Source organism: Actinia tenebrosa, unplaced genomic scaffold, assembly GCF_029948245.1.
Source record: "Actinia tenebrosa isolate PJP-AT-01 unplaced genomic scaffold, QUT_ActTen_1.0 PGA_scaffold17__23_contigs__length_9995812, whole genome shotgun sequence".
NCBI classification, from domain to species: domain Eukaryota; kingdom Metazoa; phylum Cnidaria; class Anthozoa; order Actiniaria; family Actiniidae; genus Actinia; species Actinia tenebrosa.
The window spans coordinates 775,240-791,515 of record NW_028292577.1 but is presented as its reverse complement, the minus strand read 5'-3'; the positions used below and the strand labels follow the sequence as shown (position 1 = coordinate 791,515).

The window sequence follows — 16,276 nt, the reverse complement described above, 5'->3', positions numbered from 1 at the left end:
TGGGCAAATCTTTTGTGTTTGATGCAAATTAAAGCCTATAAAGAGAGTGAATCGAAAGTAGAAATCTAAGAAATGCAAAATGGATCAAGAATTTGCTGCCATCAACTCTGTATCCGAATGGGAAAACTTTGTACAGTCAAACAGGATCCCGGAATCGTCCATCGGTTTAGCACTAAATCAAAGGTTTGCACATTGACATAATTAGATGGCTTAGCCTCGACTTATGAGATTTAGAATATCTGCAAATCATATGCATATACTTAATGACCATGACTTCTATTGTTGAATGCGTCGTTCTACAAAGAGTTCCGACAATATCATTTTTGAGGTGGATTCCGTAATTGCTTCATTTACATATACTGGAACTCTTTATTCATAGTCATACATCAAGACATAAGACATAAGATCACAGCATGATTACAAATAAATTATGAAACCAATGGCAAACTGATCGTGCACGACCATATGGATCGTGTTTGGATGCGACATCGTGTACGTTCTCATGAGATTGTACTCGATTTCTCAGATAATAATATTGGTCCGTTATAACTGGAAAAATTCGTTTATCACTTCTAAAAAAAATGATTTTTTTAAAAATAAATTGTACCAGCGACCTAGCCTTACACAGTAGGCTTTCTTCCTTTCTTCGGGCAAAGTTTAAGGTAGGGCGCGATTTTTGGGTCGTTTCCAGCTCATTGCTCGATCCTTACACGGACCTCCTCTTACTGAGACAGACAGACAAAGATTATATGGGTATTATACGAAGAATATATAGGTACTTTTGAATCCTCATTTTTCTGCTTTAAAATCAAAATCAAAAAAACTCTAAACGTGTGTTGTTGATATATTGAACAGCCCCATGGCTTTTACTCCGACGAATGGACTAGCGTCCGAAACGTCAGAAAGTTTTCTTCATCTTCACGATGTATATTTTACCTTTTTATCATTACTGGCTTCATTTCAGCTCATTTTGTTCAGGGGTTGTTCAATATATCAACAACACACGGTAAGAGTTTTATTTGATGTTATTGATTTTAAAGCAGAAAAATGAGGATTCAAAAATACCTATATATTCTTCGTATAATACCCATATAATCTTTGTCTGTCTGTCTCTCGATCGATTCAGTTATTCAACACTAACTATGAGCCTGCGCTAGAAAACATCACTCACTGATAATCGCCGTTCGAACTGTCAATCAAAGCTGTCTGTCAGTTTATACAACCAATGGGATCAACTGAGCCGGAGTGCTTAATATAAATGCAGAGTACTTTCGTAAACACGAACAAACTTGAAACTACGTTTGATTGAGGACATTCTTGAAGGGAAGTCTATATTCAAGCCACACAAAGATAGGAGAGTTCCTGTCTTGTTCTTGGAGAAGTTTCAACAGTTCAATCACCTCAAACAATCTTCAAGCATGAGAATATTGGCCTTGATTCTTGTCTTCTTCTCAGGATTTTTGATCCAAGTCGATTCTTCGGGATCTTACCATGACTACTGTGTAGTTGGTGCTGGTCCTGGAGGTGAGTATGCCAAGCTCACTTTGGGCCAACAAATCATGACAGCATGATTTTAATCCGTTATGTTATCTTTCTCGTCCAACAGGTCTTCAAATGGGATATTTTCTCCAAAAATCAGACAGAAATTATATTATATTCGAGAGAAGTTCCGTATCAGGTAATAAGCCGCTTCATACGAACGTCTTCACGAAAATCCTTTTTCGATATGTATATTCTTCCAGATCATAAAGTAATAGTTATAATAATATGCCCATTAAGTATTGGCATCATTTTAATTTGTCGTATAGTCTTTAATTTTTGCGTTATATTGTAAAAGCTCATCTTATTTTTTATCGCTGCAAGATTATATTATATGACAGAAAAGTAGTGTTATATCACAGCGCAGAAGAATAGTAAAAACCGCGCGTGATTCGCGTCATTCAACATTATTTTTTAATAATATTTTTTACGAAATCGCTTCTACTGTAAGCTTTGATATATCTTAGTCATATTCAAAATATACATGAATTTCTCGATTATATATTTTCCATTTAACTTCTCCTTAAAACTCACTTGAAATATCTTTTTTCTGTTGCGGAAGAAGCCGCTCCACAAGTACTGTAGTTAGTTGTTCGGGTTTGAACGTGTCCGGTTGCATTGAATGAAGACGTATCAAAATATATCTCAAGTTTCAAAGAAAGGGTTCAAAAACAAAGCCCAGATATAATTTATTAAGATAGAAAAAAAAAAAAAACTGGAAGAAAGAACGAACATATATTGTTTCAGTTTATATTATTTTCGTGCGTTGCGAGAATATTTCCTAAAAGATGTCTAAAGAGAAATAAGCTTAAACGTTAACACAAATAGCCTCCAAATTATGATAATTTAAGCTTAAAGATTTTAATTCCCCTTTTGAAATATCAATTTCAAAAGGTTTACAGATGTTTTAAAACGATTTTCATTGAGGAAGCTATTTCTTTCAGGATGTGAAACCTTGATTGCCATCTATAAACAACATATACAGCTGTGTATACTATACGTAAACGTTAACAATCACTTTGGGAATACCATACAGTTTTTAAAAAAATACAATATATTATTATTCTAAATAGATATAGCTTATTCATCGATTTGAAAAATATCCCTTCTAAATTAAGTTTATTATTTCAGTAAGTTCAAACTTTAAATGGCACCTTTTTACATGTAAATATATATATTTATTTATTATATATATAAATATAATTATATAATTCGTAAAAAAGGGAAGACGATTTATGAAAAATGGAGGGGAGATTTAAAAGATGCAAAGGCAAAAAAAAAAAAATCTATGGTACCAGAATGATTTACAGACAGAAATCCTAACCCTAAATATCTCTTACAAGTAAGGGCTAATGGGTCTGTTTCACATGTGTCATAATTTTTTTTAACTCATCTTTGATAAAATTTCCATGTGCATTATGGCCAAGAGGTGTTGGCTTATATAATATCTTTACTATAGCTATATATTAATCCCTCCTGTAAGTCCCTGTTATGCAATGATCAATAAAATAATACCACAATATTGGTTACTAGGCAATCACACAGGCCTTTCGAAATCCCTTTTTTCTGTTCCAGTGAGAATGCAATTCACTTCAACATGACTTTGATATAGTTTGTAAGGATTAAATATAACTAAGATTGTTCAATATCGCCTAAAAGTATGACATTTAATAACATTTCCCAAAAATTTGACTCAGGAATGAAATGGAATGATTATCTATTATAAGCAGGCAAAGACATATAAAAAGCTTTATAAGTATTAAGAAGTTTTTACGAATCAAATAGCAGCTCAAGGGTTTTGTTTCACACCACTTTGAGGAGGAAACAGCTGTGGAAATTTGAATATCAAGTAAAAATACTATAATTTGTTTTTAGAATCTTGTGTATAATTTGATCAATACACCTGGACTCATTCATGCAACCTTTTGTTGCATAACAGTCATGACAAAACAAAAAGATACAATACTGGATTAGAGTAGTTTAGTTTACCTCTAATCTTCCATTGTTATTTTCATGTCTGTGTCTCCTTTAAATTATTAATATATTTAAATTCACAGCCTATAATTTATTTTAAAACTGTTTGTTAAATTGAATGTTAGATATTATTTGGAGGTTATAGACTTGTTATACTAGTTGTATAACAGATTAATACATAAACTGTGCGTTTAACCAAAGAAGCATGTGTGCATCAGTACACCATGCCCTGACTCATAACAGACAAGAGGTTGCTTCGGGATACGTTTAGCAAAGAATAAAATGTTTTTATATAACTATCAAATGAGAACTGATAATTAAGGTGTGCATAACAAAAGTAGGCATGTATAAGTCATGTCCCTGTATAATATGATAACAATAAGAATGGCTATGTTATTCATGTCAAGGCCATGTTGCTAGTCGAAATTTAACCCTAACAGGGCCTTGTTGGGGTTGTAGCTGGATAAGGTGTGATTCAGGCCGTATACTTATAGAATACCCTGCAAATCATATGCACATACTTAATGACCTTGACTTCTATTGGGTTACGCTGCAAGCAGAGTCTCCTTTTCACTCCGTAGAGGCTCTATTGGGTATGGGTTGTTCTACAAAGAGTTCCCACAACTGCATATTCTTTGCGGGGTATTCTATAATTGCTCCATTCAGGCTAAAATATGTGTAAGAGACACAAGAATAGCAAAATTAATATAGCATGACTTGTGAATTCCAAGTTTACTCCAATGTTAAAAGAATAATATATGATGTGTGAATTTTAGAAATATAGATGCATGAAAAATAATGCTGACCTCGCAATGCCATCCTCTATAAACATGAAAGTTATCTTAGTAGTATACTTGCATGAGTTTATCATGATTTTATTTTTGTTGTTGTTTAAGGTTCATTTTTTGTAAAATACCCAAGGCACAGAACTTTGATATCAATAAACAAAAGACACACAGGTAAGAATATAAGGACTGTATTATCATGCATCCAGCATATGTTAGGTAGGATTTCCCTACATGTTTATGGGCTCCCTGAGCCTTTTCAATTAAAATAATTTTTCACTTGGGCTTCCTGTGTATGAATACTCAAATATTTTTTTCTTGGACTTCCTGTGTGTTATTAGTTAAATAATGGTTAACTTGGGGTCCCTTTGTCTAAAGTAGTAGCTTCATCTTCAAAACCCGTAATTTATTTTTGATTACCATCATAATTACAGTTTTATTTAGATATAAGCTTCCTGTGTAAAGACCATTTTTGTATTTTGGGTTCCCTGTGTTACTGAGTCAAAATTTCACTTTATTCTCAGGAAAATCAAATAAAGAGTTCAATCTTCGGCATGACTGGAATTCACTTCTAAGTGATGATGAGTCACTTCAAGTAAAACATTACTCAAAGAAATTTTTTCCTCATACTGATGATTATGTAAGTAATTTCTTTTCAAATTCCTCATGAATGAAACTGGCTCTTGAAGATACTTTGAACTATTTTCTTTGAATATGTCTTTTTAAAATTCAAAGACAAGAACCTCTTTAATTTTCAGGTCAATTGCGTGGGCAGTAATCTTTTCTTATTTCTGACCACATGTCATTTCCCTTGAGAATAATTTTCTTTATTTGAGTTGTACCCATTGATGGCCTATACCCTACGAGGGGTGTACAGGCTTAGGAGGAGGAGTTGTATCCATATTCATGTCTTCTCGTGCTAAATAATTAAACAGAAAAATGATACTCTAAGGAATGACACAGTTTGGGATTGGAGAAACCTTCCACCCCAAGATAAAGATGTCTATTTATAAGTATATTTTGAAAGGCCAACATTTCTTTTTCTTTTCTTTTCAGGTCAGATACCTTAATGACTATGCAACTAAATTAAAATTAAAAATACAGTATAATACTAATATAGCACATGTCTCAAGAGCAAATGGCATAAGTGGGCTGTTTATCTTGAAGGACAACAATGGCACAAAACACCAATGCAAATATCTTATCATGAGGTATAGTAAAAAAGTCCCAGTCAAAATAACCCCAAAATCAAGAAAAAATTAACAAAGAGAAGGAATCCATGCACCCTAATACACTGTTCTCATAATGGCTGAAAAGGGCACGAAAACGCAGTCACCCAGTCATTAGTTCACAATAAAAGATATAAAAGTACATTAAATGAGTTTGTAATAGAAAAGTATAGAAATTTATGTGCTATCCCGTGCACCTTTATTCTGAATGAGCAGCCCTGCAAGATGACTGGGTGACCTCGTTTTTGTGCACTCGTCAGCCATTATGAGAAGGGTGTATAGGAGCATCTTTAGAATCATTCATTTAATCATTTGTTTTTCTGCATGTGCATATACTGCTTGTGCTCTATGATATTTGCTCATTTTTTCATGTATTTTCTCATGAAAACATTAGCAAACAGTGTAGAGTGTGCTAAGTATGTTTGTACAGAAAAACAAACAATAGCAAAATGGGATTTTAAAAATATCATTAAATGGTGCCTATAATGGTTACAAGGCATGAATACCAGAGATTTATTTTCTTAGTTCATTTTCTCTTGTGAGAAATTTAATTTAAAGCCACCTGAGATTTTCTTGACAACCATGTTCTTGTTTTCTGCTCTAAACCTCGTGAAAGAGCCTCTTACAGGGTGTGATGGTCGTTAAATATAAGGGTTTTTTATAGTTTTATTCAATCCTGCCTCTTTATGTTATGTTCAGCAAAAATAAAAGGAAATAGAGGATATTACATGGGCGCGCGGAGATACGACATTTATCTTCGAGTGTTGAAAAGATCTCTCACAAGTGAGCGCAGTGAACGAGTGAGAGATTTTCAACACGAGAAGATAAATTTCGTATCTCCAAGCGGCCATGTAATATTCTGTTTATTATGTAATTATCAATGAAGTATGTTTTGGCTTTTTCAGGCAATTCTTTCCTTGTATTTTTGAATAGCCATCGCAATGGTGTTATTTTCACACGTGAAAATAACATGTTATTTTCACGTGTGAAGATATCAATTTTTCGAAGTAGAGAAAAATAGATATTTCATTGGTAATTATATAATAAAAAGCTATCTTTTTCCAAAGAAATTTTGAATGGAAAAAAATATAATGCCTAATAATTTGTTAAACAATGTATGAAGTCCAAGCCACATAACCAAGTTGGAAAAAACATTTTCTTATGAATAATCATGTGTTTACAGTACTGGAATCTGGATGGAGAATTTGGAAAACCCGTTTCCTGGAATGGAATATACAGAGGTAAGAAATTTTTTGTTCACTTCGTGCGTGTTGTCATTCATGTGCATTCGTTCGTTCAATTGTTTGTTTAAATATATTTATACAAATATATTTGCTCCTTTGCCAATTTTGTTTTCCAGAGCTACAGTGACATATCTACCAATCCTGATGATTACGAAGGACAGTCAGTTTTAATATTAGGAAGAGGTACTAATTAACTTCAATTAATGTTATCTTTATTTTTATTTTGAATCTTTGGGTCAAAGGTATCAAACTTTTAGTTGTGATGTGTTCTTTGTAGGAAATTCAGCGTTTGAAACCGCAGATAGCATAATGGGAGCTACAAACCTCATTCATATGGTTGCTCGGTGAGTTTATGCATTTGCGCTCAACACTAGCTTAGAATCTTATTCTAAAGAGAATGACACGTTATCTGAAATGAGAAAATATCATGCGCAAGTGTATGACCCAAGTGTATTGGGTCCACTGATATTATCAATCATTTCTAAACCATTTGTTTTACTTATTGCAGTTCGCGGGTGCGATTGGCTTGGGAAACTCATTATGTGGGCGATTTACGGTAAGTCTTAAACAAAGTTTTCAATTCAGGGTCTAAAATTTCTGCATTATTTTTCCTGCCTTTTGTGATAACAACTGAGTCGTCGTCCCCCCCCCCCCCCCCCCCCCCCTTGCATCCTTGTGTTGTTTCCCGCACTTTCCGTATGACTGTGAAAAAGTTGGTGTTGGTATGAGTGCCTTGCCGCGACTGTGATGTTTTCTAGACTTTTGATTGGGGGATTTTTTTTTTTTTGCGCAATGTGATTGGTCGGACAGTGCCATGACATTGGCGTGACCGTGTTGTTTTCTAGACTTTTGATTGGGGGATTGTTTTCTCGTGCAATGTGATTGGTCTTGCAGTGCCGTGACATTGGCGTGACCGTGTCCACGCCGTGTTCATGCCGTGTTTCGGACATTTGATTGGATGGAGAGTATATTATCGTGCAATATGATTGGGTTGGCATATTCCTTGCCGTGTCACGATCGTGTTCCTGCCTTGAGCGTTTTCAACAGTCATACAAAAACTGCTCTATTGCTTTGCAACTGCGTGAACATCTTTCCAACCCTTTTCTTGTTTACATCTGTTTAGTTTTCCGCACTTTCTTCTTATTCTTTTCCGCGCTTTTTGTCATCGTATTGCATCTTTGGTTCAGTTGTTTCCCGCGCTTTTTCTGTGTAGCCGTGTCGTTCTTTTCCGCGCTTTTTTTGTCTTTTATTGTAACCGCGTGTTCTTTACCGCCCTTTTTAATTTGCGTCCGTCTTATTTCCCGCGCTTTTTTCGTGTACCTTTGGGTTTTGTTCCCAATGCCTCTTGTCCTTCTTTTACAGCGCAATCAATGATGGACTTTTGGACACTTACCAACTTAAATCCTTGGACGCCCTTCTGGGTAGGTCAATATTTTCAGATTTTGATCAAATACAGTATGGAATTAATTATGAGTTTTTAAAACTGAATTTTGATTAACGTTTTTTCCCCTATTATGATAGAGGCTCCATTAGAATTGCTAACAGTATTCAAGAAAAACAACAAGCTGTACGTCGATGCATTTCACAGGGAGGGAAAGGAACCGAACGTCTTCTCAGATAAAGTCGACGAACACTCTGAACGACGTACGTATCAATTCAGTACCGTAATTGCCATCGCCAAAACAAACTAATTGTTAGACAAAACTTAAAGAAGAAAAAAACAGAAATTTTAGTTTTCTTTGTTGACAATTTTCTTGCCTTTTACAGCTGATAACTTCGCCATCCGAGAGCCATATGACCGTATTATTCGATGTATAGGATTCAAGGTGATTGATTATTAGAAAACTGGTTTAAATGAAGGTTTTCCTTTATTATCCTCTCTGTCTTTCTTCCTTCCCTACTTGGTTGCTTTCTTCTTTCCTGACTTGCTTACTCTCTCTCCCTCCCCCTTCCCTCTCTCCCTTTCCTTTCATCCTTTCCCTGTCTGTGTACCTATCTTTGTCTCAAGCTCCCTCTTTCTTCCATTTATTTATCCATCCGTCCGTCCGTCCGTCCGTCCATCCATCCATCCACCCATCCATCCATCCATCCATCCATCCTCCATCCATCCATCCATCCATCCATCCATCTATCCACCCATCCATCCATCCATCCATCCATCCATCCATCCATCCATTTATTTATTTATTTATTTATCATTTTTAGTTTGATTTCTCGATATTCAACAACCAAACCAAACCTGGCCCCTGCACTGACAAAAAAAGCAAAAAATATCCACGTATTAAACCAAACTATGAAGCTGAAGCTGTCCCTGATATGTACTTCTGTAAGTAAAACAAATGAAATCATACTGAAAATCGTTACTGAGAGGCGTTTGGCCAAAAGGTCTTTATCGTATTACAACACGTAGTCGTTCATGGCGTATCGTACTGTTTCTTTATTGAAAGAAAGTCAAGAGTAGAGAAGTGTTTGTGGACTCACTTCTCGCTTCTGGGGTCTCTCCCATGATTCGAGGGTTTTTCTCTACGTTCTCCAGTTTTCCTCCGTCTGCATATTGCTGAGTTGCACTAATGACGTAATTTCGTCTCGTTCGGAATGTTCATCAGCTGAATCGCGAGTTTTCAGTAGAATTCTTTCTGGCTGACAGCACATGGTGATCTGTGTTTGACCACCATGTGGAGCAGATAATGAGATTCAAAAGCTTTTATCAGCTGAGTGAAAGCCAGCAATACCCAACACGCTAAATGATTTCAATTTGATATGAGAGTTAACCTTGGTCTGGCTTTAGCACCCATATCAGCCCATCAAATATCAATAAAGAATATACTTTTAATTCTTATCAATGTCTTTTGTGCAGCTGGAACAAACACTCATTCAGTCGACTTCCGCAAGTCAGCCGGTGGTTTTATCCACGGATTCCGTTACACCAGTAAGTAAATAACCCCATTCTGCCACCTTAGAGTAGTTTTCGTATGACTGTGAAAATTTCAAATCAAGTACCCCACATGACACAGCAAGGGATACGCCAGTCCAATCACATTGCATGAGAATTTACCTTCCATCCAATCAAATGTCCGAAGTATGGCATGAACGCGTCGTGGACACAGTCACGCCAACGTCAAGGCACTGTCAGACCAACCACAATGCGTTGGGGGGGGGGGGGGGGAGGGATCAGCAATTAAAGCATTCTAGAAAGCATTGGGGTCACGACACGGCACGCTTACGGCACTGAGCTTTTCACAGTCATGCGAAAACGGCTCTTACACACCTATCCTATATATTACTAGTCTCCCTCGCACCCGTTTTTAGTGTCGGTCGTCACGCAACGAGGGAGCGTTGCGTGACGACCGACACTAAAAACGGATGCGAGGGAGACTAATATATTACTTCCACTAACAATTCCAGGTGTCTTTGCGCCAGATTTCACCCCATTATATAGTTTCTGAACGGGCCAAAACTATACTTACACTTTGCGCATTTCAGCTCGAACCCTCCATCACCTTCTCGAGTGGAAAAACCACGGTGTTGTCTGGCCCCACATCGTCGTACCTTATATTGATCTGATGAACGTAATGGTGAAAAGGATCAATGAAGCATCGGTAAGTAATAGACAAAATAGAGGATTTGCACAATCACGTGATGGCAGCCATGACAGGAGGCAAGAACAATAAACCTTATTAGTGGTGTGACAGTGTTTTCCCAATTGAACGTGACAAACCCCTAGGGAAATAGATGGCAATTCTTTTGAAACTCGTCGGGGTATCATCGTTATTCCTGTCGTATACTTTGGGATACTCAGGAATTTTTCGAAGAGTAAAAACAAAAGAAAATGAATCCTCTAGAGGTTTGTCACGGAATTGGAAAAACATTGTCACACAACAAATAAGATCTATTGAATCTGGTTAAACCTGATTTACACAAGTTGTGCCTCCTGTCATGATTGCCATTGAGCCGTTTCTGCGACATACGACCCCAGATTCAGCACGTTTACTTGTGCGGTTTGGCGTCTGTCCATGATGTTAACAACAGGATGATGGTTCAGTAATTTTTCTATTGTAACAAGCTTTTAATCGTGACGTCAATCGAATGGATAACACCATGTTTATGCGTCGAACACTTATACTTACTATACCACTTGATCTTGTTTTCCCAGGGTATTTATCAAATGTTTAGTGTCCTTGGTGACGTCATTATACTTCGTAAGTACAGAGTCTTTACAGTTAATAATGTAGTTTAAATGAAACGTTTTCTAGACACAATTAAAATTCTACCCAGGAATTAAAAGGAGATAATTTTTTAAAGTTTAGTTTCTCCTCTCCACTAGGTGACCAGTTTTTACTAAAAGGAATTCATTTCCCGCTAAATCCAACCCCAAATCCTTCCTTCCTTACTTCCCTTTCCTCTCTCTCATGCCCTCTCCTCCCTCCCCTCCCCCAAAACATAAGCACGTTACAAAATACTCAATTTTCGTCGATTTTTAATCTTGTACTCGAGAGTTCTGTGCTTACTTCTTATCAAAATAAAAATTAGAAATCGGGAACATTCTTTTATTTTGGCAAGTCTTTGAACGCATGCGCTCTTATACCGGAGGTCCAAGAAATCCTGGTCTCAAAAAATGAATTATGCAAGAGCCCTCGTTCTTCGTCGCAGGCAAGAAGAAAGGCAGGCTCTGGGTACGAGATTCGTCAAGTTCTTAAATTTGTATGAGCGCAACCTTGGAAAAAAGGTTTATTGCGAATAAATGTTTTTTGACCGTTTTCTTGTTTGTTCTTGTCAGGTGAAGACGGGCAAGCTGCATACTTCGAGGAATTTCCGATCAAACTGGTCAACGAATTTGAAAGTAAGTCACGGCAAAGCAGAGTAGGTTTTACAGCCTCTTGCCTACCTTCTTAGTTCACCGATTGGCTCCTATTATTACAAGTGGTGTACTTGGTGTTACGGTCATCAAAAGACGTTCGGACATTGCCGTTGTATTGTTTTAAAAATGTACAGTTAATCGGTTTGATTTCTGGGTCAGAATTATTCAGCTTTCTCAAGGATTTTTAAAATTTTTTGAATTTTTTTAAACAAAGGTGAAACCAAGAGAATATGAAATAAGAGAAGGAATCCCTGCGCCCCATCATGAGCACTCTGATGCTATTCTTAGAATCACTGATTTGGTCGCTTGTCTTTATGCACTCGCATACTGCGCGCGCTCTACGCTGTTTGCTTACGTTTTATTTCGTTTTTCAAAAAACATAAGCGAACAGCGTAGATTGCGCGCAGTATGAGCGTGCACAAGAACAAACTATGGCAAATGTGATTCTAAAAATAGCATCAAATGGTGCCTATGATTGTTCCAAGGCATGAATACCAGAGATTCCTTCTCTTAGTTCATTTTTTCTTGGTGAAACACTATTACAATATAGAATAAGGATAATGGTATCAAGTCAGATGAATTATGATAAACTATGGAAGAGTTTCTGTACATTTGTACGACAATATCAATGACAATGCCCAAACCTCTTGGTGACCCTAACATCACTTACACCACTTGCGATCTAGAAGGCAATCAACGAACTTGAGGGTATATACAGTATGTTCCACGAGGGGTCATTCGTTACTAGCTCCAGTAAATCATTTTACCCTCTCCTTCCCCAAATTATATACATTAAAAAAGGTCATGCAATAGAACGAGCAGTCGTTTACGTCAGTCTTCTCTATTTAGAGCACACAGGGTATCCAGCAGGACCAATGATTGTTATCAACATGGAGTACGGAGAAACATTTTCGGGACCTGGGTAAGTATCGTGTTCTTTAAACACTTACTAGAACCATATATAGTTACTGCCATTTTACATCTGCGAGCTGCGAGCTGCAAGCTGAAATTTGGTTTTTCGCTGCCATCAATCAAACCTAATCAGTCGGTACCTTTCACATTTTTAACTGACGGAAGCGAAAAACCTAATTTCAGCGTGCATGTTTATGAAAACGGCAGTAATATTGAAGTTAGATAACCAATCAGAGAGGGAGTTCTACCTTATTGGTCCTTTTAGAGATAACTCGATATAGTATTGCCTGGTTACCCTGGGGTCCAGAGGTTCTCGCTCCAGTGCTTCTCGGTCGTTGATGAGCGAGAAAGCTGGTATAGAGGTTTTGCACCATCGCGTGGCTTACAGCCGTGTTAGATGGCAGAACAATGCAATCTTTTTACATTAGAAAGGATTCAATTCCCGAGAGCAAAGCTTCATTGTTCTGTAATCTTACATAGCCACCGGCACGTGATGGTGCAAAGCCTATATTGCCTCAGGACCCTGTTGTTTTGCCATCAAGCATAGCCGCCGGCACGTGATGGTGCAAAGCCTATATTGCCTCAGGACCCTGTTGTTTTGCCATAAAGCATAGCCGCCGGAACGTAATGGTGCAAAACCACTATTGACTTTGTAATTATACCCCACAGCAAAGACACGTTTAGATCTGATAGAGCCACAGGAGAACCTTCAGAAGCCCACTTGTCAAATTTCTTGCATCCGGTCTTCTACTTCTACAAAACTCCCCCAAGCGGTGAGTGATTGATACTGTTGCCATCGTTGTTAATGCTACTGTTGTCGTCTTCGTTGTTGTTGTGTTGTTACTGTTTTTGTTGTTGTTACTGCTATTGTCTTTGTTGCCGCTGCTGCTGTTGATGTTATTTCTGGTGCCGCTGTTGTTGTTGTTGTTGTCGTTGTTACTGCTATTGTTATTGTTGCTGCTACTGCTACTGTTGTTATTTCTGTTGCCGCTGTCGCTGTCGTTGTTTTTACTTTTGTTATTTTTGTTGCCGCTGTTGTTGCTGCTGCTGCTGCTGTTGTTCTTTGTGCTGTTGCTGCGTATTCAAAGTCAGCAAATTAATTCAAAATATATGTTTATTTTATTTCTTGTTATTTTCTTTTCTTTTAATGACCATAAGAAATGAAAATTGAAAATGGAGACATCTCGATGCCTCGTCCAGATCGCATGCACCACATCGTAGAGGATTTCATTACGTCATGGTAGGTTGAAGAAACAGGGTACCCACGTTAAAGTGTCTGTCCAATTCCCACTGCTCTGAGGAATTTGAGAAAAAACCTGTGGTCCCAGTGATGAACCTTGGAGGAGTCCAATGTTACTTCTATTTCCTATTTCTTGAGACAATCCCGCCGGTCCTAATGATGAACCTTGAGATATCCCAAGTTGCTACTCCTATTTCCCGTTCCCAGTGACCAAACCTTCGGTCCTATTTCCCATTTCAAGTGAAATTCTCTATCCTACAGTACCTGCACGTTAAGGAATCGTAAACTTTAATTGTCGTTTCTAACAATCAGGACTGGTATATCAAACTAAAGTGTCTGATATTTCTTCCTAGGATGGCTCCACATTCTCATCTTCTTCCATTTCGTCGTTTCATGGAGAAAATTCGAGAACAGGATCTTCGTCACTTCTTTGCTAAATCTTGCTTTAAGGTATTTCGATCGTAATCCGGCAACAGTCTTGTGCGATTCAGCGAGGCATCTATCAGTGCTGGCATTGTTTTTTTATTGTTGTTCATTGCGGTTGTTGTGTTAAGTGTTGTTTTTGATAGCTGTTAATGATGATGATTATTATTATCGATCAGGTGATGGGATGATGATGATGGTGGTGATTATGTTAATGATAATGGTGAGGCTGCTGCTGGTATTGATGGTGTTATTGTGTTGATGGTGATGATTGATGTTGATGATGATTATTCATGATGATGGTGGTAGTGGTGATGGCCATGGTCATAATGATCAAAATTTTATTCTTATTGCTTATCCTATCTTTTAAGATGTCTGTTAATGATGCTTTTTGATGTCATAATGATGTCGTAATCTATTCTTCTTAGACATTTTGATAGCTTTTGATGCTGTTTTGTGTTACTCTGTCCATTCTGGCTTTGCTGATTCTGCGGTTGCCTTCGCTGGCGAGTTTATTGCCGTGGTGGTCCGCCATGTGTTATGTATAGTCGACTTCATTTAAGTGTCTAGTCATTCTAGCGATTTCGCACTAATTGGGGACACTTTTCACTCACACACTATCACTACATTCCACATTCTATGCACGCAACGCCCGACTCACATGTTGATTTTTACGGAGGGAGGAAACCGGAGAACCTGGAGAAAACCCCTCGTAGCATAGGACAGAACAACACATCAAACAAACTCAATCCACATGTGACGACCGCAGCGATTGAACCAGCGACCCCACCTGTTGTACTCACAACGTACGTCACCCATTCCACTCCTGTTTTTTTGTTTTCAGATTGCATTGACGTATAACTCACTTCCTGAATCTTGCCGACAGCATTACTTGCAAGGTATTTCAGTCGGCTTTACGTCTCAACTTTAAAATCGGCTTTAAATCTTCTAGTTTAAGCAATTAAAACCTAGTTATATCTTTAACTTTGAGGCTTTGTTACATCTAAACAACTCCTTTCTCCTTAGGTTTTAATCGGGTACTCTCTCAATTTTACTTCGAATTTCAATTCTTTGGCAAAGGTCGCATTTTAGGTTTATTTTATATTGTTATTTGCTTTTTATACTTTCGTTTTTATGGGCTTTTTTCTGTTTTCCTATTTTTTGGTTCGTTATTTTCCCCTCCTTTTAGCATTTTTTTAATTGCTTTTTTTTTCTTAATAATATTTTTTAGGTCGAGGTCTTCTTGGAACAGCAGCTTTATTCGGAACTGCGAAGTCATTAAACCTACTTTCATAACTTGAAAAAAATAAATTAATATAATGACAATAATTAACGATTATTCGCCGAAGGCGAAGTGAATATCGTTGAATATTTACCGAGACGCCAGTCTTCGAGCGGCGAGGTAAATATTCCCCGATATTCACTGAGCCTGAGGATAATAACCGTTTCAGTATTTTTAACACAAGTGAATTTAATAAATACGGAGAGAGAGTTTTTTTTTCTTCAAATTTTATTAATCTCTGCAAGCGGCACCAATCGACAAACGAGCGTGCGCGTGGACTAAGATAAGACGTAAATTGTGAGCAATGATATATGTTATATTCACTTGTGTAAAAATACTAATAATATTTTGTTCCATTTTAATTTCAATGAATTTTAATTCAGTAGTGTTATTTAAAAGACGCAATCTTCAGTATATTCTTATTCAGAATTTTTGGCGCGAAAAATGTAACGCGAGTGCCCAAGAACCACAGGGTACCCAATCGGAGTAATATTTCTACATAACTTTTTTAAAACATTTATGTAATTTATATACTGAGACAATTCCACATTGTATTCTAGATAATGACAAACTAAACTAACGAAAAGTAATAACTTAACAGTACAGAACCTGCGTTTTATTTAAATTTTTAAGTTAAGCATGAAACATGAAAAATACTCCAATAAAGATTGCAATGAGTCAGTCAGTGAACATGAATAGCAAGGTTTTGTGTCTTTATTCGGTTATGAGAGACATGTTTTCAGTCAAAAGTTGTGTTTTCTATATCCTGTCCAAACCATTTTTTGATACG

General features: G+C 37.0%; 1 protein-coding gene across 1 annotated transcript; it reads left to right on the top strand.

The window, feature by feature from the left end:
• The first annotated feature begins 1,126 nt into the window (after window positions 1-1,126).
• LOC116308899 (FAD-dependent oxidoreductase domain-containing protein 2) lies at window positions 1,127-16,182 on the top strand. Its single transcript, XM_031719420.2, has 23 exons — window positions 1,127-1,524; window positions 1,607-1,678; window positions 4,410-4,472; window positions 4,823-4,938; window positions 5,355-5,509; window positions 6,711-6,768; window positions 6,888-6,954; window positions 7,049-7,115; window positions 7,280-7,327; window positions 8,134-8,192; window positions 8,293-8,415; window positions 8,539-8,597; window positions 8,977-9,097; window positions 9,629-9,700; window positions 10,255-10,370; window positions 10,925-10,970; window positions 11,549-11,611; window positions 12,479-12,551; window positions 13,211-13,314; window positions 13,700-13,781; window positions 14,135-14,231; window positions 15,049-15,103; window positions 15,436-16,182. Exons 1-23 carry the CDS (start codon window positions 1,419-1,421, stop codon window positions 15,498-15,500), a joined length of 1,887 nt encoding a protein of 628 aa, XP_031575280.2. The 5' UTR covers window positions 1,127-1,418; the 3' UTR covers window positions 15,501-16,182.
• Window positions 16,183-16,276: the final 94 nt, after the last annotated feature.